This window comes from Nicotiana tomentosiformis, chromosome 12 (genome assembly GCF_000390325.3).
Source record: "Nicotiana tomentosiformis chromosome 12, ASM39032v3, whole genome shotgun sequence".
Classification (NCBI taxonomy): Eukaryota; Viridiplantae; Streptophyta; class Magnoliopsida; order Solanales; family Solanaceae; genus Nicotiana; species Nicotiana tomentosiformis.
The window spans coordinates 119,658,093-119,681,656 of NC_090823.1; the positions used below are offsets into that span (position 1 = coordinate 119,658,093).

The window sequence follows — 23,564 nt, forward strand, 5'->3', positions numbered from 1 at the left end:
TTTTTTATGTATTTCAAATACTTCGTATTCAATAAATTATTAAGGGTTCTTTTAATGATTTCAGTAGCTATGAGATTATTAATGGTACATATTTCAGAAAATATTAATAAAATTCAAAATTAATGTCGCTGCGTTTTGGCTTTTGCTGCTTAGGGGTATTTCTGGAGCTAATGCGTTTTGGCTTTGCTGCTTAGGGGTATTTCTGGAGCTAATGCTAAACTAGTTGGAGATGCGGGGTGCATATCTTCTGGTGCACCAATGTTTCATAGCTGAAGGACTATTAGAGTTTCAAATTAAAGTGCAGGGACTATTTTTATACAAATCCCAAGCATAAGGGACTAAATTGGACTTTTACTCTTAATTGTATCGAGCAGAGAGTATCATCTTCATACAATACAATCTCCCTGTTCGCTTCCCCCTTTTTGCCATCTTACAGAGGTTCCGCTGTTTCATGACCAAAACCTCTACTGATTTTTTCTGTTCGATCTCCATTTCTTCGCTCTCTGTCTCAATTCACACAAAAATCAATTCCAACTTGTAAGATCTCTGCACCCGGCCGTTCTGGATTTCCCCTTAGTTTGATCTCACTCTGATCTTTAGGGCTCTTCAATTCACGAATCCCTGATTCATTCAATTCTTCCAGAAAGTTCTGTATTCATCACTCAAAATGGTAAGTTTTTTGCTGTTTCAAGCATTCCTGAATCCTTTTCGTGTTATGTAACAACTCGGATCTGATTCAAATCCGATCCGATTCGTTTTGAATTAATTTTTAAACGTATATTTATATATTAAGTTCGCACAAATTTTTACGAAGATTCATGATTCATTTATGGTTTCAGCTTGCTTGAGATCTGGTATTTTGTTATTACTAACTTCACTTGTTGCATTGTGTTTTTCTAATCTGGAATTCGAAATGGGCACAGCCTCTGAGGTTGGAGATTAAGGTAATATACTTTATTCAAATTTGAACACTACTGGTGGTTTTGTATTTGGTAGTGTTTTTTAATTAATGTAACTACATTTTGCTGATTCTGGTTTTTGGATCAGAGAAAACTTGCTCAAAGATCGGAACGGGTAAAGTCCGTGGATCTACATCCTTCGGAGCCATGGTAATTGGACTTCAGTTTCTACGAAAATAGATCATATGTTATATGATGCAATATATGTGTGTGCTTACTATTTTTGGAGTGTTTGATATTGGAATGGCTGGGCCCTGATAGAGCGAAATGGATATAGAGAATTCATTTAGCTGATTTTTTTTATTGGAGTGATATGTTGCTCGGAAAAGAAAAATTATCAAAATTTTGTCTGTTTTTGGAGTGGGAGGCAGAGCAGGGTTGAGCTGAGTATGATGTTAAGTTTATTGATTAAAGCTAGTTGCTTTCTTTGGATAATGGGTGCTATGTCAGTTATTTTATCATTATAATTTTAGTTCTCTGCAGCTCATTTTCTGCCTTCATTCTTGCAGGATATTGACAAGTTTGTATTCAGGGACTGTTTGCATCTGGAACTACCAGACCCAGGTATTCAAAATTGTGTTGTTTTTTCTAATAAACTTGAATTCTCGAAAAATATGTCATATACAGATATTAACAAAAAGTCTGGAGAATTAGAATGGCTGGTCTGATCTGGTGGTAGCTCAATCCACTGATTCAGGCCATACTTAAATGAACAAGTCATGAAACGTGACCGCTGGACTTTTTGCATTGGGTCTGTGTTGATCCTTCGATGCATGAGTGAATGTGTTTGCACAGCAGACTTAGGTTGGAAGGATTTAATGGAAGGATAGAAAGACGATATGCGAACTTATTTATCAAAAAAAGATGATATGCAAACATTTTTTTGATGAGTAATAAATAATTTTATTAATGAAAGAAAAAGCACTAAGTTAGTGCCGAGACATAGTTACAACTTGTGCAAGTTTCCAATTATATCTAACATGGCATCCGCATTCTGTATATAGACTAGGTTGTACCAAAATCTACCAAGGACATTGAGCTAAACTTAAGGTTAAGCGCATTCTCTTGTTGCCTTCAAAAATTCTATGGTTCCTTTCGATCCAAACTGTCTGCCAAATGGCCTGGGGGATAGTATTCTGGATTTTGTGAGTTCTCTTATTCAGTCCATCTCTGTTCTAGCACTTCAGAAGCTCCAAAGTGGAGTGTGGCATGGTCCAACATATCCCCAGTATGACAAAAACATGCACCACAGTTGGCGAATCACCTTGCCGTGCAAAGTAGTTGACTAACATCTTCTGGATGTTCATCGCACAGAGGATGCCTGTTGCACAACTGAAACCCTCTTCTCTCACGTTTAGTTTGTTGCACGACTGAAACCCTCTTCTCTCAGGATTAGTTTGTTGGTGAGAGGTAGCAGGTATCCCTTAGAATTAGTGGAGGTGCGTGCAAGTTGGCCCGGACATTACGGTTATAAAAAAGGCAGAATAGCCCAGTGTTATCAAAGGTGAATAGTGCAAAAAAGTCTATTGGGGCTTTAAGCCCAAAGCGCAAATAAAGCGTGTGCTTTAATGAAGAAAGGGCAAATGGAGAAAAACTATAAATATGTACGTGTAGTCCAAGACTAATATCTATAAGCATGAATACCAAATATATGGACAAAGAAATTGAAGGAAATTTATATTAAAGTGAAATATCAATTGTTTAGTATCGCCGCTTCAGGATTACGCTCATTGGCAAGGAAAAGTATGCCTTAGAGCCTTGATGACAACACTGAAGTGCTCGCTAAGCGAGGCGAAGCGTTCAACATGTTTTGAGCCTGGCTTCAGGGCTTTAGTGCGCCTTTGATAACACTGGAATAACATAATTGACACTCTAATTGTTACGTTTTGACATGCTGCTCCTCCTACTCCACGGGGTTTCATCTAAGCACCTGGACCTTTTCAAAACTTGCATTTTAGCCCCCTCCGACCACGCGTTTCTCTCAATCACGCTGATATCAATGTCCACGTCAGATAAAAACATGCAACATCATTTTTATTTAAGAGACTATTTATTTTTCTTAAAAAAAGTCTCAAAACCCAATTAAGGACCACCCCACTCATCGCTTCTTCGTTGTTTTCTGATTTTATCATTAGATTTGAAATGGCCGGAGATAAATTCTTGTTAAAATCAGAATCATGGTTCTTGCTTGACTAACGATGTTTTTGAGCCTGAATTCGAAACCCAATTAATGACCATCCGTCACCCACCCCCCCATCTCCTCCATTTTCACCCGTGAAGTCACCACCTGTCCGCCACATATCTCCTCTATGTCCACCAGTAAAATCCTTCTCCACTGCTCTGCCACCCATCTCTCTCATCTCCAACACTACTTCTCAAAAAGTTCCAAATCCATTTTCTCTTCCTTAATCTCTTTCTCTTCCACCCACCACCATCACAGTCCTCCACTCACCACTATCACAGATCCACCTACCTCCATCGATTTCCTCCATGAGTGGTTTCGTAACCACTTTATTTTTCTCAAACCACTATATGGTGAATCTGGTATAAAAACTCAGTAAGTAGACAAAGAATCAAAAGCTAAACTTTTATACTAGCTTTTCTTGAATCAAAAATTGGTTATGGACTTATGGTGGAGTTGAATTAATTTGAATCTGGTTACGACGGTTTGAATAAAAAATGGGGAGAGGGAAGGAGGGCTTCGGGAAAGGGGAGGAGAGGGAAAGAAAAATAAATAGGGAAAGAGGAATGGAGAGGGAAAGAACAAAAATCTAAGAAACGGCAACAAAGGCGTATAGAGATATATAATGGGGGTAAGGGGAAGAAGAAGAATGGGAGAGGGGAAGGAGTCTGGGAAGGTGGGAGGAATCTTGTTATATATAAACCTTTAATATATATTTTTTATTAAAAAAAGCCTTTGATTTATATTTTTTATTCTCTTCTTTTTTTAGTTTCATTTAAAATATTTTTAATCAAAATTGGTACATCGCTCTTAAGAGCGTGTAAGCACGCACTTTATCTCACTAAGCAAACACATGCCTTATAAGCTTGGTCGAGACTTAGAGTGGTTTAAAATATAAGTTTTGAGCAGATTCAGGTGGTTGAATGAGACCTCGTGGAGTAGGAGGGGCGGCATGTCAATTAGGCTATTATGCCCAAAAGAGAAAAACAAGAAACCTTTAAAGAGGCATTGCTGTGCTAAATCTTCTTCCATGCCCAGCAATCTGTGTTAGCTTTTGAGAACACCATCTTGTAACAAGGTTTGACAGAGAATAGGCCATCTGATTGGCTTCCCAATTTAATGTGGAATCATACTGATGTTGGTTCAGAACATGTTGTTTTGAATTTGCAACAAGTCGCATGTTCTTTGAACTTCCCAATCATTAATGTTTCTTCTAAAAAAGATCCCATCCTTGAGTAGTATTAGTGGTGGCAAAATGGATTAAAAAAAATAGTTATCCATTCATATTATTCACTAATAAAGGCGTTGGATAATGAATTCTTTAAGAATGGGTCAAATATGGATAAGAATCATATTATCCACTTAGAAAATGGATAACCAATGAATACCTAATGTGTTTAACTTTTACATTTGTAAAGACTCAAATTGGGGTTCCTCAAGCTTGGGAAATTAGGAATTCTCCCAAAAGTGATCATATTCAAAAAGCCATGGATAATATGGTTTATATTATCTGCCGGTTAACCAATTTTCTATCTGTATTAAATATGGGTCGGGTCAAATAATTTACCCGTTTTTACATTACCCGTTTTCGGCCCGCTTATATTCGCCCCGCCCCGCCCGTTTGCCACCCCTAAGTAGTACAAATATCAGCAATCACAACCTTGTATAGAGTAGAAATGATGTAATATCATGGAACTGTTCTTTTAAGGGTAAGTGCGGTCAAGCATCTTCCCATTTTTTTTAACTAGTCTTAGTGTACGTGCTTTGCACGTGTATTGTACATCTATCAATAAAAATGTACAAAGAAAATAAATTATGTGTAATATAAATTGATGCTGAGATAAATACAACGTTCATTTAAATGGAGAAATAAATATTAATACATTGACATACACAACAATTTGGGTTAGAAAATATAAATATTGATTATGAGATTAGAAAACAAATCCTATGTAATGACTTCATATCGTCCCCCATCACTAAATCATGTCAAAAAGAAAATTACGGAAAAAAACAAAAACAAGCAGAATAAATATATGGATTGGGGTTGAGAGCAAAAAAATTGATCTGAGCACAAACTGAAGTATTTATAAAATTAACCATGATAAAATTAAATAAAAAAAGTTAACTCATAAAAACTCATTTTTCTAAAGATAGCATAAAAAGGAAAGAGGATAAATATTGGCTTTAAAGAATAGTTCAACGAAAAAAGTAAAAACTTCACAAAACCACTGCTTCACCCACCACCTCTTCTTTTTCCCCAATCTCCAACTCTCTTCGATCTGCTACCCTATATACATAACTATTATAATTAAAAAAAAGAACCAATTTACATGACTCAATGATCACAAAATAAAAAGAGGGGAGGGGAGGGGAGGGAGGGGGATTCAAATACACTTATTAAAGGAAAACAAATTAAAAGGAGAAAAATTTACATGACCTACTGAACAAAAGAACTCCACATTTAAACCATAAGGATTCACAAAAAATTCAAACAAAAAGATATATCACAATATCATATTTATAACGATCTTAAGAATATACATAAAAAAAAGGGACCATTTTCTTGAATATAGATAAATCATCTGTGAAATGAATCAAAAATACTGAAATTGCAAGAAAGATATTCGTAGAAAGAAAAATAATAGTGAATTTCTATTATGAATTGCAATGGTTCAACCAACCTGTATAAAAATTATAAATTAAGTCACAGATAAAAGCCTCTCGAGTCCAAAACATGAAAATAAATCAATGCATAATTCAAATATAGATAAGAGGAAGATCTCTTAAAAATATAATAGAGAACTTGTACGATGTAAAAATAAAAGCAAGCATTAGTCGCTTGTTTCACCATTAAATAACGGTTATTATTTTTCAATTTAATCGGCTCGCGCTTTACAATCCATGATATGAAGTACTATTTACTGATTTAAAAAAATGGTTAAATCAACAATTGATGTAAACTATTCAGAAGTCCCTATATTATCATTGCTTTCATATATGTGCTTCTTCCTTATTTTCTTTATTCCATCGCTTCCTCTCTCTCACCCTTAAAATAAAAACACAATCAAAAGAAAAGGAAAAAGAATCAAAAGTTATGCCAAACTATACAAGAATTGCATAGAAATTATGGTTTGCATAGCTGACTTCAGGCATTGAACCTTATAAAATGAATAAAAGGAGAAAATCAATAGTAAGTAAAATCAATAAACCTTCCTCGAGGAACAACTGAGAAAAAAAATCCTTAAGAACATTATCAACCGAACACGTGCAGTACTATATTTTCAGTTGAATCAAGAGCTACCACAACCTGGTGGACATGTTGAATTGTGGTTATGTGCATTTATTCCATTTCTAATAAACTGGAGGCCTAAATCTTCCCTACACCATGTGATAAAAGAAATTAGTTTAATCGATTTCATGTAATAAGCTTGTTATCTGATTAACTCGAGAATCTGAATAAGATAGGGTATATGAAAGTCAATCATACCGAATCAAGCCTTAAGCTTAAATATATGAAAATATAGTTGTCCAATGTAATATACCGAAGTATTTTCATTAAGCTCTTAAAAAGAATCATCAGCCTGAAAACAAAAATAAAAACTACATAAAGAAAAGGTCAACAATATTTTAAATTTTATCACATGTGTCCAAAGGAACACCAAGAGTTTAGTCTACATTGACAAAACAGATAACAAAATTAAAAGGCAGCGAATATAATTATCTCATTGAAATCGAAGGTGAAAGTTATTGTTGGTATTAATACATGAAAACACACTAATCCTATAAAGAAAAAAGGAAATGGAAAAAAGAAGAAACCGCATGATAGATTATAAATTATGAGCACGAGAGTATATAGGTTCATACAGGACATCTACTTGCAAAGTAGAAAATATCATAGATGAGAATGGTAGGCAAGAGATGGTAACCTGAAAGTTGCGATGAATGAAACTGAAGCATCCGAGTACTTGTTTTGGCACTAAATTGTCATCACAAAAGTTGTGTTTATTTAGAACTTTATTTTTGGTTAAGGAACTATACTACTTAAATAAGAAAGAGGAAATTAGGGTCATAGTAACATACCTTCAAGCCAATTCTATTCAACCTAATTTTTTTGAATTTTAGTTCCCTAATGCACAAAAAAGATGATTCTTTTATCATCCACACTATATAGACTCGTACACTACATAATTATTTAAACGAATCATTGATGAATATTTGCAACAAAAATAGAAAGACCGATTCAAGTAAATACGACACAATATATGTTTACTATAGGTAAAAAGATTCAGATTCACACTGAAATACAGAAGTAATCAACAAAAACAAAACAACAACCGCATGAAGAGGAAATTAACATCAACAACCGCACGAAGAAGACGACGTGAAAAAAATGTAACGAAAAGCTCAGACCTCATCGTTAAGCATACAAATAATCAAAACATCTTTTCACAAGTTAGCCGCAGAGGTTTTAAGACTCCTAAGAACAAACAAAAAGACTCTTAAACCTAGAAATCCTGATTTTCCTATGTTATGTATTGTTACTTTTCCTTTATAAATATGGTATATTACATAATTCAAATAAGGAAAAAATAAATATATAAAAGTTTAGTTGATTTTGAAAGTTTAAATATTAGAAAAATAATAAAATGACTACTTTATCCCCTATAAATTTTACTTTTAAGGGTAAAAAAGGCGAACAACATTTCGCTAATGGCTTTCGTGCTTTTAATATAGTATAGATTTGTGATAAATGGTGGTGTCTTGGCCAACTTGTACGCACCTTGACTATTCCACTAGGTATCTGCTATTTCTATCATCACGGGTACCGGTAACTCTACTTACTGAGGCTTAGGCAGATGGAAAAAAACCGCGTAGGTTTTTTTTGTCTCTTTTGGGATTTGGACTTCGATTACCGTTGGGTGCTGATTCTTCTACCATTTCCTATTAGAAAACACAAGTTTGCAACAGAGTTGATCATGTGGTGCACCTGAGATTCTGGTACACCACGGAGCTTCGAGAGCATCTTTTTCAATCGATAGTATCCTCCAAAGTGCAGTTTCCTCCTTGTTGAACCTCCAATGCCATTTCGTCAAGTGAACTTCAATGGTGTTCCAAATTCTTAATTCCGAGACCACCAAACTTTTGGTCGATAGTAACATCTGTCCACTTAGGCAAATAGGATTGGTTTATTTGTTGCCATTCCAAAGACAGTATCTTTTCAATTTATCCATGCGTTTTAAGACAGAGCTAAGAACAGGAAAGAAAGACCTGGTGTAAATGGGGAGAGTGTCGAGAGCACTGTTCATAAGAGTGATTCTATAACTTCCAATTTGACTATTCTCCATTTACTCTAGAACCCCATTCCAAATAGTTGAAGATTTATGTTTTTTCCCCGAGAGGTAAACCCAGATACTTCGTAGGGAGGGAGCCAATATTGCGGTGCAAGATGCTAGCAAGTTTGAGTATTAGGAACATGGTTAACCGGGAAGAGAGAGCTTTTAGAAATGCTACCTTACATCAAGCAATATGTACTTATAGACATGAAAATGATTGTGGGGTTAGCACTGGTCGTTCACTTGGAAAAGCTAAGTTTACTAGTGAACTTGAGTCACTTTGATTTATTCTTTACCTGTGCGTGTCTTTTGGTTCTCTATCAATTACCTTTTCTTCTACATCCTTAGGGATAACATCGTCTAGCTGCAATGGAGTACTTACAAGCTATGTTGCGCGGACTCTCCAAAATGATGCCGCACCCGTGTCGGATCCTCCAAAAATACACTATTTTTGGAGGATCCGACACGCACCCGGTAACATTTTCGGAGAGTCCGAGCAACATAGCTTACAAGTCAGATTATTTTCAAGTACCACAACTGTCCCTTAAATTAATCTAAATCTATCTGCAACCAATACTTGCTCTCACAAGATTTCAAAACCTCAAATGAAATATTCACTTCTTTGAATCATCTGAGATGCTACTGGTGCTTATGTGCAAATCTGAACTCTTCGATTAGTTGATATGAAAAAGAAAATTTATCAGCATTTTGTAAATTGATCAAAATATGATTTGATAGCATTATTGATAAGAATGCTGATGGGTAATTCATTTTGATGCAGACAATGGTAAAATCTTTTGAAGTTACTGAATTACCAGGTTCGTTTATGGAATCCAAGTGGTCTCTTTGTCGAATAGGATTTTCCCAAGCAACCTTTAGCTTCATTTAAGGTTTGCAATTTTTTCAAAACACCTCTGTTGTTGTTTTGCAGTTAGGTCAGCTAAGTTTATACCACGCAAGCAATGGGTTGTTGCTGGTGCTGATGACATGTTTATTCGTGTTTACAATTACAACACCATGGATAAAGTCAAAGTATTCGAGGCACACACAGATTATATTAGGTGTGTGGCTGTCCATCCTACATTACCTTATGTGCTGTCATCATCTGATGACATGCTAATAAAGCTCTGGGATTGGGAGAAGGGATGGTTATGCACTCAAATATTTGAAGGTCATTCCCATTATGTGATGCAAGTCACCTTTAATCCAAAAGACACCAATACTTTTGCTAGCGCGTCCCTTGATCGGACTATAAAGGTAATCGGATTTGTCCTTCATCTCATTCCATCCCTCCTCAGAGAAATTGATTAACTCATATTCATGTCATTCACCTTGTAACTTTTTCAGATCTGGAACCTTGGCTCTCCTGATCCAAACTTCACTCTGGATGCTCATCTTAAAGGAGTTAATTGTGTAGACTATTTCACTGGGGGTGATAAACCCTATCTAATTACTGGTTCTGATGATCACACTGCTAAGGTTTGCCAGTCTTTATCATTTTCCATGTTCCATTCTTATTATTTACATATAGAACTTGAATTATTTAATGTATTGGTATCCATGAAACAGGTGTGGGACTATCAGACAAAAAGTTGTGTCCAGACTCTTGACGGCCACACACACAATGTCTCAGCTGTATGTTTTCATCCCGATCTTCCAATTATAATTACAGGTTCTGAAGATGGTACTGTTCGTATATGGCACGCAACCACTTATAGGTAATGGTTGGATGCCTAATCATCTAAGCTTAGTTCAAATTTTCTTATGAATGACAAAAGAATGAATTTGCTTATTTTTCTAAGAAATGACTGTTTCTAGTAAGTTGTTCTATACTTATTGGTTCCATTACCTTCGAGAAGACACTAATTGCTCTACATGTGTATGGACATATTTAAGCTATTTCTTTAAGAGGAAAGGCCTCTTCTTTTATTGTTTTGAGTTGTCTAAATCAGTTGAACCAGGTAACTAGAAAGCTATGTGAATTTTCATATTGATTTACAGTTGACGACCTTTATGAAGTTAGTGGTAGGTTGTAATATATCTGTTAAGAGCCGTGCTTTCACCATTTAAGATTTGCTGCTGTTTCCAAGGTGCATGAAGTGTTTATCTGCCATTTCCTTCGTCCAAATTGAATGCCCATCTCCTAACTCCCTTTTCTTTTAACAGAAATATGACCATTTTCCTATAAAGAACTGTTTGCATCGAATTATATAATACAGAAGTTACATGTGACCCTTTTATCAGCTTTTAGCGCAGCCTTTTCTCTCTTTTCAATTCCTTAAAAGTAAAAATCATATACCTTCTAAAAGAAAAAAAGTAGAAATTGTATAGTGTCCCTCATATGCTCCTTCCCGAATCTGATCTTCAAATTGGCATAATAAAATTAATCTGGGATGAACAAACAACAGCCTCAGATGTTATAGAAACTTCTCATTTCTCATCATTTCTTTTGTTACTTTCACCCTCTTATTTTATTTCTACGTTCTCAGTCTATTCATATATTGAGAAGGACTTCGAGTGTAATTGGTCCATGTAGATTATCGGTTCGGGTCAAAATCAAGACTATAATGGTATTTTCATGTCCTTGTTACTGGGAGGAACTTCTTTTTTGGTTTGGAGTTTGGGACTGAGGGATAAATGGATATCCTTCCCAGGGCTTTTGTGTTATACAAACATAATCTATCATATAGTGCTGGATTTACACATCTCTTATACTAAAGCTGGACCTTGGTTTATGAGATACTTTTGAGTAAAATCAGATGGTGCATTGAAAAGATTTTTGAAGTCTCTTTTTTGTTGTACATGCGAGAGCTGAAGTAGGTTTCCCATTTTTCTATATCTACAGGCTGAAGCTGAACATGTCATGGTAAAATGAATCTAGTGTCAAAAAACCTGATGCTACTTATTCATTTTCAGCTTTTTTTGGGTGTGGGGGTTGAAATTGATTGGTTAACCTTAAAAACATATATATTATATTTCCTCTAAGAAGATGAACTTCTATTTTTCGAGTAAAAGTTTTCTTTTAAAAGCAGGGCATTTCATCTTTTGATGACTTTGTGTTATGGAAATGACGAGTCAATTGGTTTTGTATGAGTTTTCTTGTTGACTCCTCGTTCTCTCTTAACTCTTTGTGCTTGAGTTACACTGGCCAGGAATTTATTCAAGGGTGTTCAAACTTGAAAAAAGTGGATTTGTTTTTTTCAAATAAAGGGTGTTAAGTATATTTATACCTCTAAAACCTAATATTTTACCGGTATACGCAGCGTAATTTTTGGACGAAGGGTGGTCAATCGACCACCCTTTAATACATGTAGCTTCGCCCCTAAGTTACAGTTACTAATCCTTTTGTTTGTTGGCATTTTCATGTAGACTTGAGAACACTTTGAATTATGGTCTTGAAAGAGTATGGGCAATTGGTTACATGAAACACTCAAGGAGGTGAGTTTTCCAATTAATTATAGCTGTATCGTTGTTCTCTTTGGAAGTTGGTGCATTTGCTTGTAACTTCAATTTGCCTTTCAATTAGTTTCCTTCTTGTTCATAGTGAGAAAGTTTTTCTGGACGAGGAAATAGGGAAATGTCAGTGTTAGCCGTGGGCCTAGCAAATTGACAAAATATCTGCAACTACAGAAAAATTGAAGAGAAAAGAAATAGATCATCATATTAATTTTGTTCCTTTGTACCTTGTTTTTTTCAGCTAGTTGTAGTTATCATGATTGTGCTATATGTACAGGGTTGTAATTGGTTATGATGAGGGAACCATCATGGTAAAACTTGGTCGAGAAGTACCTGTTGCCAGTATGGATAACAGTGGAAAAGTTATATGGGCTAAGCACAATGAAGTTCAGACTGTTAACATCAAGAGTATCGGGGCAGATTATGAAGTAGGGCATCACGCTACCTCTACTTTTCCTCACCTGATTGTTCTCACTGCCTCAAAATTGTTATATGAATTCTTTTTCTGCTTTTCCTCTCAGGTCGCTGATGGAGAGAGACTGCCTTTGGCTGTCAAGGAAATGGGAACTTGTGACCTCTACCCACAAGTGAGTTTGATTATTGAATATAAATATTGGTGTAATCTTGTGTAATCCTTTCTATAACAAGTGAATTAGATTGGTTCACATAGTTAATGCCAGTCTTATAGAATTAGTGTTTGAAGTTGCTTACACTGTACTACTCATCCTAGTGAAAGGCTGTTGCTATTATTCCTTTAGTTAAACGAGCAGTCCATATGTTTGAAACCGTACACGCCATTAGAACTTTATATGTGGAATGAGTGATTTATTATTGTTGATGCTGTTCCCAAGAGTTGCTGTTTTTATATTTCCTAGTTTCCTTATTTTGGTAAACTTGAAGAATTCGTTTTGATTTTGTTGTACTGCCATCTTATAGTAGTTTAAAGAGTATGGGTATAATATAGTAGTTGGCATCTGTTTCAATTGGGTTATCATTAGAAGGTTGACTACTGAAGTTAATTTACTGAAGATCTTGCACTTCTTCTTTACAGAGCTTGAAGCATAATCCAAATGGAAGGTTTGTCGTTGTTTGTGGAGATGGAGAATATATCATATATACCGCTCTGGCTTGGAGAAATAGGTCATTTGGCTCAGCTCTGGAATTTGTTTGGTCTTCGGATGGAGAATATGCTGTGAGGGAAAGTACTTCAAAGATTAAGATCTTCAGCAAAAATTTCCAGGTTCAAATTCTTCCTTCCAAATGTCTCCAAAATGTTTGCATATTTTTTGCGCTTTGCGTTAGCTGCTGTTTGATTCGTCTCATGATACATTCTTTCCAACATTGGAATCCAATTTTCCCCCAGCCCCCGGCCCCTCTTCCGTTTCTGCATTTCTGCTTTAAACCCTCAAGTTTTGATGAATTATTTCTGCATTTCTGCTTTAAACCCTCAAGTTTTGATGAATTACTTCTGACTGAGCTTGACAAGTAGGTAAATAGTTCACCTCGTGAATGAGTTAAATAGTTTTTTAAATGCATTTACTTTCTCTTTATCTTGAAGCTGAAGCATGCAGCGAGTTGTAGTTTCTTTCTTTTCACATTCTGACCGAAATTATGATGGATATTCTCCAGGAGAAGAAGAGTATTCGGCCTACTTTCTCTGCTGAGCGCATCTATGGTGGTACTTTATTGGCAATGTGCTCGAATGATTTCATTTGTTTCTATGATTGGGCTGACTGCAGGTTGATACGGCGAATCGATGTTAATGTCAAAGTAAGATATATAAAGCTTTACCTTGATATAGAGTAGGGTGGCGTTTTACTCTTTTATCTGGTAATTATAATTTTTTGCTGAGTTCTTTTGCTTCAACTTCTTCAGAATCTATACTGGGCCGACAGTGGTGATCTGGTGGCAATTGCTAGTGATACATCATTCTACATACTTAAGTACAATGTAAGAGCTCTCTTTCACCAATTTTGAAGTTACTTGTGGTAAAAAAAATCTGTACATTATTGTATTAACAATCCTCCTACTGTTTTGATGATATGCAGCGAGATGTGGTCTCTGCACATTTAGATAGTGGAAGATCAGTAGATGAACAAGGTGTTGAAGAAGCTTTTGAACTTCTTAACGAGATAAATGAACGGGTCCGGACTGGAATTTGGGTTGGGGATTGCTTCATTTACAATAATTCTTCCTGGAGACTTAACTATTGTGTTGGGGGTGAGGTATGATAGATCCTTTATACTGCTTCTCTGGGCACTTTTATCTGCAAAACATATGTTCTCATACTGGGTGAGTTGATGAATTTTTTTGTTAAATTTAGGTGACCACAATGTTTCACCTTGACCGGCCCATGTACCTGCTCGGATACCTAGCTAATCAGAGCAGAGTTTTTCTGATTGACAAGGAGTTTAAGTGAGTAAGCTTGTGTGATCTTTTAATAAAGGAAGCCAGGACTTGTTTCAATAGATACATGAACCCATCTTCTTTCCTGTAGTGTGGTGGGATATACTCTACTCCTTGGCTTGATTGAGTACAAGACACTTGTGATGCGTGGCGACTGGGATAGAGCAAATGAGGTCTTACCATCAATTCCTAAGGAGCATCACAACAGGTATATTGCTTGTTTAACTCTTTATGATGGGCTTTTCTAGGGAACATTACAAATAAATTGTGCGCAGGATTACAATTTTTTTTAAAAAAACTTTTAAACATGGTTGCGATAAACTTGGTCTTTAAAATTGCAGATGCAAACGTTGTAATTTTATGTTGTAAAATGTATATATCTGTTGCTGTACTGGCTCCAATTAAGTTGTGTGGAATGCAGCTGGTTTGTAGGTCTTGATTTTTGCTTATGTTCGTAGGCATTGTTATCTCTAGTCAATATAGTTATTTACTAATATAGACAATAACCTTTTATTTATTTAATAATTCATTTATACCTGCCCACTCCATCTGAAATTTTTTTACCTAGCAGTTCTCCATGTGTATATCAAGTAGTCTGCCCTTTTTTTTTCGGGGGGGGGGGATTTGCTTGGTCTTGCATGCTGGTTTGTAGTTCCCTGGGGTCTGATTGAATGATTCTTCCTACCAGTGTTGCTCGTTTCTTGGAATCACGTGGAATGATAGAGGAAGCATTAGAAGTTGCTACAGACCCTGACTACAGATTTGAACTAGCCATACAGCTGGGTAAATTAGATATTGCAAAGGTGAGGCTAATAACTAGTGAAATGTTGTTTATCTTTGCAGCACCTCTTCTTTTAGACTTATCGCTGCGGAAAAAGAACTACACGTTGTAAAAATTTTGGTCCTTTCTATGTATGCAGGAGATTGCCGTAGTGGCACAGAGTGAGTCCAAATGGAAGCAGTTGGGTGACCTAGCCATGTCTAGTGGAAGGGTAACTGTTACTTATTGCCACTTGGGCCAATTCTTTTTGTGAAGGAATTATGACAAGTGGAAATTGAAACTTACTGAATTTTCAAAGAGAAACACGTAAAAGTTTAAATGTTAAGCTTCTTCCTTTAACTTTCAAGTGAATTTTAGTATCCAAAAAGTTTGTTTGCAGAAAACCTTTGATTCATATCCTTTTATGTTGCTGGAGAAATTTACCGGCTATTGTGATTGCTACGCAATTAACACTTCTCTTTCTCTTGGTTGAAGGAAGGAGCAAGTATATCACTCTATATAGGATAAATACTTGACTACTCTGTTTGTTGTCCTGTTATATATTAAAGTTTTCCCTCATTTTCTGTTTGTAGCCAAGTAGTGTTTGCTAGGAGTGTTTTTAGCCTGTTTAGAGATTTATATGTCAATAGAAATGTTAGAAAACCCCAAATTATTGAGTATTTGAATGAAACACGGTTTGAGTGGAGCGAAATGGATTTAGAGAACTTGTATAACTAGGATTGTTTTTAGTCCGTTTAGATATTTATATGTCAATAGAAATGTTAGAGAACCCCAAATTATTGAGTATTTAATCGTATAGCTAACTCAACTAGCCTGGAATAGAGTTGTCATTATTGTTCTGTTTGTAGTGAAGTAGCAGAGGGTGCTTTGGAGTTGGTTTTTGCAGCATTCTAGTAATGTTACTTTTGCAAAATTGAAATCACTTCATCTAAAAAGAAGACTACTTTTGCGAATTGCATGTGCTTATTTACTTTTCAAGACTTTTTCATAACTGTTGCTGTTTTACTATGTTTTGCAGCTTGAGACGGCAGAGGAGTGTTTGAAGCATGCAAATGACTTGAGTGGTTTGTTGCTACTCTATTCTTCTCTAGGAGATGCTGAAGGAATAACTGAACTAGCTTCTTTTGCAAAAGAGCACGGGAAAAACAATGTTGCATTCCTTTGCATGTTCCTGTTGGGTAAAGTGGACGAGTGCATTCAGCTGTTGGTTGACAGGTATATTTTTTCATAATCTTACTACATATATGTCTTTTTCTTATTGTAATGATATCCATGTGACATTTTCTTTGCAGCAATCGGGTACCTGAGGCTGCATTTATGGCAAGATCTTATCTGCCTAGTAAAGTTTCTGAAATAGTATCAATTTGGAGAAAGGACCTCAGTAAGGTTAGTGATCTTCCTTTTTGTGTTTGCTGTTCTGTGTACTTTGTGCTCTATGGAAAGTTTTTCCAGAGCTGGCTTATTCTCTAGGTTAGCGGTCACTTGGATGTTCAACTTTAATGTAGCCGGGTATGAAGCTTCTTGACCATTAAGTTAATGGTGCAAAGAAACTTCAGACCTCTGTACTCTTTAATGGGGCTTATTTATGCCTGTGATAGCGAGGTGTCAAACAAATCCAGGCGTAGTAGTTAGTACCGTTCTATTTTTTTCTTTCACAACTGTGCTTTATTTTTTACATATGATCGTGCCACAAGCATTTTTCTTCCTAAGTTATGGAACCAATACGGCTTGATGCACCCCCCCCCCCCCGCCAGACGCAGACTACTTTAACCAAAGTATTTGACCTTAAGTTTGAAAATGGTAAATGTTGGTAGTTAATGAAAATGTCATGTTTACTGTTTGGGCTTCATGCTGTTTGTACGACAATTATGAACATCTGTATAGCACAAAATCTTTGACCTTGTTTTGCATAATTTCTGCATGCAGGTTAACCAGAAAGCTGCAGAAGCTTTGGCTGATCCTGAAGAATATCCTAACTTGTTTGAGCACTGGCAAATTGCACATTCTGTTGAAGCTAGAGTTGCGGAGGAAAGGTATCATATACTGCTCTTTTCCCCATGCATCTTGTTATGTTCTCTTCGCTAACTGCCAGTGGCCTTCTCAAAATATTAATGCTTTTTTTGATGCTGCTTTTGCTTATGGAAGCTCCCTGTTTTTTTCAAGTGTCACACCTTTTGCTCAATTTGTTGTTCGTTTTCTTTCTTGCTTGGAGCATGAGCTCAAAAAGATGTGTTCTAATTCCAATATGTATGGTCTGTTGAAAGGAAACTTTTACATTAACAGACAAAAGTTCACTGGGAAAATTTGGCACCAATTTGGTTGCTTTCCTTGTTTTATGTAGGGGTGTATACCCGCCAGCGGCAGATTATGGAAATTATGCTGATAGACCAACTACTAACCTCGTAGAAGCTTTCAGCAACATGAGAGTGGATGAAGAACCACTTGAAAATGGAGAGTTGGATCATGAGGTATAAGATGGACATGCTTCTAATTTTTCTTATGAGAATTGTTTTCTTTACATGTGATCATTTTCATAAAATAAGAAAAGCCATTTGCTTTTACCCAGATAGGTTTATGTGAAGTTGATAATTCATTCCTTTTTCAAAAAAAAAAAAGTTTAATAGCTCGATTTCTTTATACTTTATCTTAAACCTGTCGTTGTTGGTCAAAGCTAATCAGTTAAGTAATTGCTTCCCTTGCTTTAACCGGTCAGGTTGCAGAACAGAATGGTGATGAGGTGCAAGAACCGGGTGAAGATGACATTCAACAAGAGGGCCAAGAAGAGGCTGTTGTGGTGGATGCTGACTCTACTGATGGTGCAGTACTCGTTAATGGAAACGAGGCTGACGAAGAGTGGGGTACGAATACTGAAGGAAAACCGTCAGCCTAAAAGCAATTGGTTGGGTTGGTGTGAAATCCTAGTTTATTTGCTGGTGATTAATTGAATTTCTTTTAGCTGCTGTATTTGACCTTCATAGATTCCAAATTCTTCTCTTTTCTTTTTCATGGTTCCTTATTTTCATTGTCTGCCATTTTGCCTGTTTGCCAAAAGTAAAATAAACGAGCCCGGATTGGAACATTTTAAACAATCACCCCCCCCCCCCCAAGTAAAAGGAGAAAACATCTTACACAGCTGTGTAAGACAAACAATGTAGCATTTGGAGTTTGTTCTTCCGTGTGGGAAGGTTTAAGCAATTGATTCTTTATCATGCTTTCTTGGGTATCTGACTCATTAGTAATTTCTACTCTTGACATCTTTATCATTTGAGCTTGAAATGTTGCTACAAGTGGCCCACCTTGTCTGCTTTCTGTTTTCTTTGCACAAATTCGGGCAGTTGCCTGCAATTCTTCATCAGCTTGTTTTCAGGCTTCTCTATCATCACTGTTTGGTACATATTTTTGGTTATTGATGTTGCCATTGTTCTCTCTTACATTCTTACTTTTCTCTTTTGATGCTTTTGCAGTTCTTACACCACGTCATTAGGTTCAGCCAAGACAGATGGTTCCAGTTGTATGTAATCCGTTCTTAAGGTGAGAAATAAATTTCTGCAACACTGTAATCGCAATTGATTTTCCTGGAAAAAATTATTAAGCAATTTATATGTCTACTTGATTGGTCACTTCAAGTCTCACTTTACTTTCCAACTCTCTGGCGTGCAGTACAATGTTATTGTTTTGATTAACTAGAGGGACCTCCCTTATACTTAGTGGGCGTTTGGACATAAGAATTGTAAAATTCCGGAAAAAAGTGAATTTTTTATTTTCAAGTGAAAATGGTATTTGAAAACTAGAGTTGTGTTTGGACATGAATATAATTTTGGGTTGTTTTTGAAGTTTTGTGAGTGAGTTGAGCGAAAATTTTGAGAAACAGCTTTTTGGAGTTTTTCAAATTTTTGAAAATTTCCAAAATGCATCTTCAAGTGAAAATTTAAAATTTTATGAACAAGCGCTGATTTCGGAAAAAATTGAAAATTCTTATGTCCAAACGGGCTCTTAGTACCTCCACCAAAGTTCTTCTAAGCTAAATGAAGTGCCTGACATGTGACCCCTAGTTTTAGGGTCTAAACCTGCCTCAAATACGCCTTTAACAACACTGTTCGACATATTAGTTGATTGAAACAAATGCATCAAAATTCATTGTTGCAATAAAATTGAAGAAAGGCATGTTACTAGACAATACCCTGATTCATACGTTTCTCTTACAGGAGTACAGCCATACAAAATATTTCTGGTGGGACGGGCAAAAGATTATAATAATTGTTTTCTGCAGCTCTCAACCTTCATAGTGGTAGTTAAATATTTGACTACAGTACCTTTATACTTAACCTGGTAGTGGATTAACTGGAACGGACATTCAGCTTCTATAAGCCATTGCCTTACTGTGTAAAAGTTCCACTTACTAGCAGCAGTTTTGTGTCAATTTCTTTGATCGTCATCAAAGATTGAAAGAAAATCTAAGTATTTTTCGGCTTGAGATCTTTTGTTTTTGCTCATAACAGGAAAATGATGGTTTTCTTGTTTTCATTCCAGATTCTGCTGCCTTAAAGGGACGGTTCAAGGGACCGGATGTCTGTTCTGCCAGTGGTGTGTGATTTTGTAGCAATGAGTTTTGTCGGCATATTGTAGAAAGACATTTCTTTCCAGCTTCGGCTATTAGCTTTAGTCTCCTCATAGCGTTATTATTCTTTTGAGGCATAAATTTATACCTTCCAAATTCTTACGTGCCCTTGTGAATGTAGAAACACATACCATATATAAAAGCGGGAATAGCGCAGAAAGTGTTTTAACTTCCATCTCTTTCCAATCACATTTTCTTAAAATCTGCCTCAAGCAAGAGAGGGCGATGTTAAAGAGCCGTCCGTAGTGCTGGAGTGCTCACATATTTTGTGGTTATTATTGCACTTGGATTTCAAAAGCCGACTCTCTTACCCTTTGTACATGTTGAATTAGTGGCAGGAATCAACAACAATAAACCCAGTGTAATCTCACATGTGAGGTCTGGGGAGAGTAGTGTGTACGCAAACTTTACCCCTACCTTGTGGAGGTAGAGAAACTGTTTCCGATAGACCCTCGGCTCAAGGAACAGCCTCTGTTCTAAAACAATCGAGTTAAAATGAGCTTGAAACATATAATCTGCATATAATTGCATTCCAAAGAAGAAAATCATTTCCCATAAACTTACCAGATATCTTTGCAATAGTGCTCTTAACATATAGTCTACGAAATTGCAAAATCTTTATTCTGTAATAGAACCATATAATCCATTATCGACTATACAACACATGATAAAGTTATCAATGCTTGAACCATATAATCTGCATCTAGCTTGAAATAAAGAGTACCAAGATTGGTGCATGACGAATTTCGTTTCCGACTCATCTTCCTCCCTTCTATTCTCTTTTCTTTTTTTTTTTCCCCTTTCTGAAGATCTTAAGTTATATAAAATGACAATATAATAACTTGTTTACACTAGTGTAACTTAATTAACTTGTTGTAGAATATGTTATTATTTATTCTAGGCTACTAATCCATGTTATTAAATAGAATTATCTATAATTGCTTTTTTAAACGACCTGATTGTGTAAATAATTTTTACACCATCAATGCATAAAACTTAAAAATATTATATAGCTCCTATTTTATCCCCCACAGAATGAGCTATTTTGTAATTTTAAAATGATAAGGTTAGGGGGCAGATTGTGAAAAATAAAAGAATAGTAGAAAAAACAGAACATATAGAATATATATTAAGAGTGCAAAATAGTACTCTAATTAATCTATATCTATACTTTATTAAAATCACGAAGGCCTTTAGCGAAATGTCGTTCGTCATTTTTACCTTTTTAAAATAGAGTTCACGCTAGACAAAATAGTCATTTGATTATTCTTCTAGCTAATATTTAGGAGTTTAAAATTAAATAAGATTTATTACTTATTATACCTTTCCTTATTTGAATTAAGTAAGAGATCCTTATATTTAGGACTTTCAAATTATTAAAGTTTTATCTTATATGAATTTAAAATTAAAGTATAATTAATAACACCAAATATTTATATGTTTTACTTTATATATGAATTTTATACAATTGAACGTTTTTTAGCTCAAAACAATTGTATAATGATGCTAAATTTTAGGTGAACAATTATGACATAAACAAATAAAATAAAGAAAAAATTAAAGAAAGAGGAAGTAGTTTGCTTTGTCCTTTAATCAAATTAGTATTAACCTATAAATGCTATGAGTATTCTTTGTGAGATTGGTCCATTCGCTATTAATTTTATTCTTCGATCTATAATTTGCTTAGATATAAATTTTAATGTAGATTTTAAAACATTATTAGAAAAAATAATTACAAAAATATTTAATAATAGCAAGAGAAAGAGAGATAAAAGTGATTGACAAAAGTCATTTACTAATGCTACGACAAACATAAAGTGCAAAAGTTCAATTTTTTATCATTTGAATAAAGTTAAATTTTGTGGATAAAAATATAATTATAATTAAATATTTATTTTATTCTATGAGCTAATATTAACAATTTAGATCTTCAAAACATAAATCATTTCTATTAGTGATTAAAAAGGATAATTAAGTATTTGAATTGACCTTTTTCCGGATTTGAATTTATAACTAACTAGAAAAATAATCCAATTTTATTCCTTTCCAAATTCATCATATAGGTAAAATAAAGTTTACACAAATCTTAGAGTACATAAATTATTTTACAGAAAAAGACCACTGGCAATAAAAGAATTCAGAATATAAAACAAAATTCAATTATAGTATTAAAAATTAAATTGGTTAAATGCAAACAATAAGAAATAAGGATGAAATAGTAGAAGCCAAAATGTATTCATAAAGAGATGTCAGGGAGGTACAATTTAACATATTTGTAAATCATATTATAAGATATGTATAATTACAAAATAATTTACAAATAATTTAACTAAATTCATCATCTATGCATATTCAGAAGATATTTAATACAATTACTATGAGAAAAAATATTTTTATTATTTAAACAAATATTGTATTTTAGTTAACGTCAATGTATATATTTTTAATTGATAGACACTATAGACACATACAATGCACGTATACTAAAATTAGTACTACAAAAAGTTCAAAGTTAAAAGGCCGACGCTTCTTTTTTGTAAATTGTACATATAAGGTAACCTCTGCTGACCTGACATCAGAGGTGGATATAGGAATTGAAGTGTATGAGTTCCTACCATAACTTCAAGTCAATATATCATAATAACCTAATTAAGGAACAAGTATCAATATTCAACATATATTTACAAAATAACAAAATTTGTCTTTGGAAAAATACACTCTCGAAGCTCACAAGGCCCTTTTTCATTATAATGTCTTCTCACTCGGTCACATAGATTAGGAGGATATTCTGAGATTTATTTTCTTTTACCAGGATAGGTTCAAGAACATATTATCTATGTTTGACAATTGGGAAGAATTGACATTATTATTAACCACTGGACATGAAGGAGAGCTTAGTGAAGGAGAACTAGAAGTAGAACCTGAAGAAGTTTGCGGCCTGAAGAATCGCTTGATCATCTTGACTCTTACTAAAATATCCTACAAATCGTAAAAAATAAATTAAATGTTGTATAAGAGGAAACCAATTAAAAAAGGAGGAGGAGGAGGGAGATCGAAATACTTGTTGCAATGGAGTGACAGTAAGTGAAAAAGTTAAAACGAGTACAAAATTTTTAACTTTGAGTCGCAGCCTAGAGGTTAAAACCAGCGCATTGAAGAAGGGACGCAAAATTTTAAAACCCTAACTTTTCTTTGAAAGTTTGAATTGAAATTTGGGTGAAAGAAGTTTGAGAAATCTTTTTCAATCGTTGTTGACTTGTGTCCTTTTTAGTTTGAGTCGGTATTTGTTATAATTATTTTAATTAAAAAAATAGAGTAAAGTTAAAGGCTAGCTGTAACTCACAAGGAAAGGTGTATAAGACTTTGTACCCAAAAATCACAAGGAAAAGTAAAGTTAAAGACTAAAAAGCTGTAACTCACACGGAAAAGTACAGTACGCTCATGGGATTCGTTCTTGCATTGTGGGTTACGGAAAAATCAATTTGGGTTCCACACCTTACCATTGAACCAGCCAAACATTTTATAACTGGGTTCACATATAAATATTGTTATATATTTAATAGATTTCTTAATACAAATACAGAATCTATGCAAAAACTACTGAGTTCCCGGGAACCATACCTATAACTGTAGATCCGCCCCTGCCTGGCATGTCGGCCCGGCCCTACGTTGCCATGGCATAGTGATTCTGGGGATATTTTTGCTTTAGTTTGATGCTCTGTTTTAAAAGGCGTTTCTGGGGCGAGCCCCGGGGCGAGGCGTACCAAAAACGCCTTGGGGCAATGGTGTGAGGCGAAATTCTCAAGAGGCGTACGCCCGGGCGTTC

At 35.1% G+C, this 23,564-nt stretch overlaps 1 protein-coding gene and 1 long non-coding RNA gene across 8 annotated transcripts; one reads left to right on the forward strand and one right to left on the reverse strand.

Annotated features, from left to right (window-relative positions):
* Positions 1-275: 275 nt before the first annotated feature.
* LOC104102410 (coatomer subunit beta'-2-like) lies at positions 276-19,911 on the forward strand. Of its 6 annotated transcripts, none has more exons than XM_009610108.4 (26): positions 276-670; positions 924-944; positions 1,048-1,109; positions 1,469-1,523; positions 9,259-9,295; positions 9,409-9,734; positions 9,825-9,956; positions 10,047-10,195; positions 11,847-11,915; positions 12,211-12,361; positions 12,455-12,520; positions 12,985-13,173; positions 13,563-13,703; positions 13,809-13,883; positions 13,982-14,158; positions 14,257-14,348; positions 14,431-14,547; positions 15,028-15,142; positions 15,260-15,331; positions 16,139-16,335; positions 16,413-16,506; positions 17,047-17,153; positions 17,462-17,588; positions 17,834-17,978; positions 18,585-18,651; positions 19,620-19,911. In XM_009610108.4, exons 1-25 carry the CDS (start codon positions 668-670, stop codon positions 18,602-18,604), a joined length of 2,739 nt encoding a protein of 912 aa, XP_009608403.1. In that variant the 5' UTR covers positions 276-667; the 3' UTR covers positions 18,605-18,651; positions 19,620-19,911. The 6 variants fall into 6 exon arrangements, 2 of the variants coding, with proteins under 2 accessions (XP_009608403.1, XP_009608402.1); XR_011412709.1 differs by having other exon boundaries at positions 277-670; positions 17,834-18,053; XR_687694.4 differs by having other exon boundaries at positions 277-670; positions 17,834-18,053; positions 19,651-19,911.
* Positions 19,912-20,086: 175 nt separating this feature from the next.
* On the reverse strand, positions 20,087-22,975 carry LOC117278293 (uncharacterized). Of its 2 annotated transcripts, none has more exons than XR_004508646.2 (4): positions 22,800-22,975; positions 22,660-22,717; positions 20,303-20,361; positions 20,087-20,209 (listed from the first exon to the last, which is right to left on the reverse strand). It is a non-coding gene; the product is annotated as an uncharacterized lncRNA (long non-coding RNA). The 2 variants fall into 2 exon arrangements; XR_004508645.2 differs by having other exon boundaries at positions 20,087-20,214.
* Between the last annotated feature and the right edge of the window lie 589 nt (positions 22,976-23,564).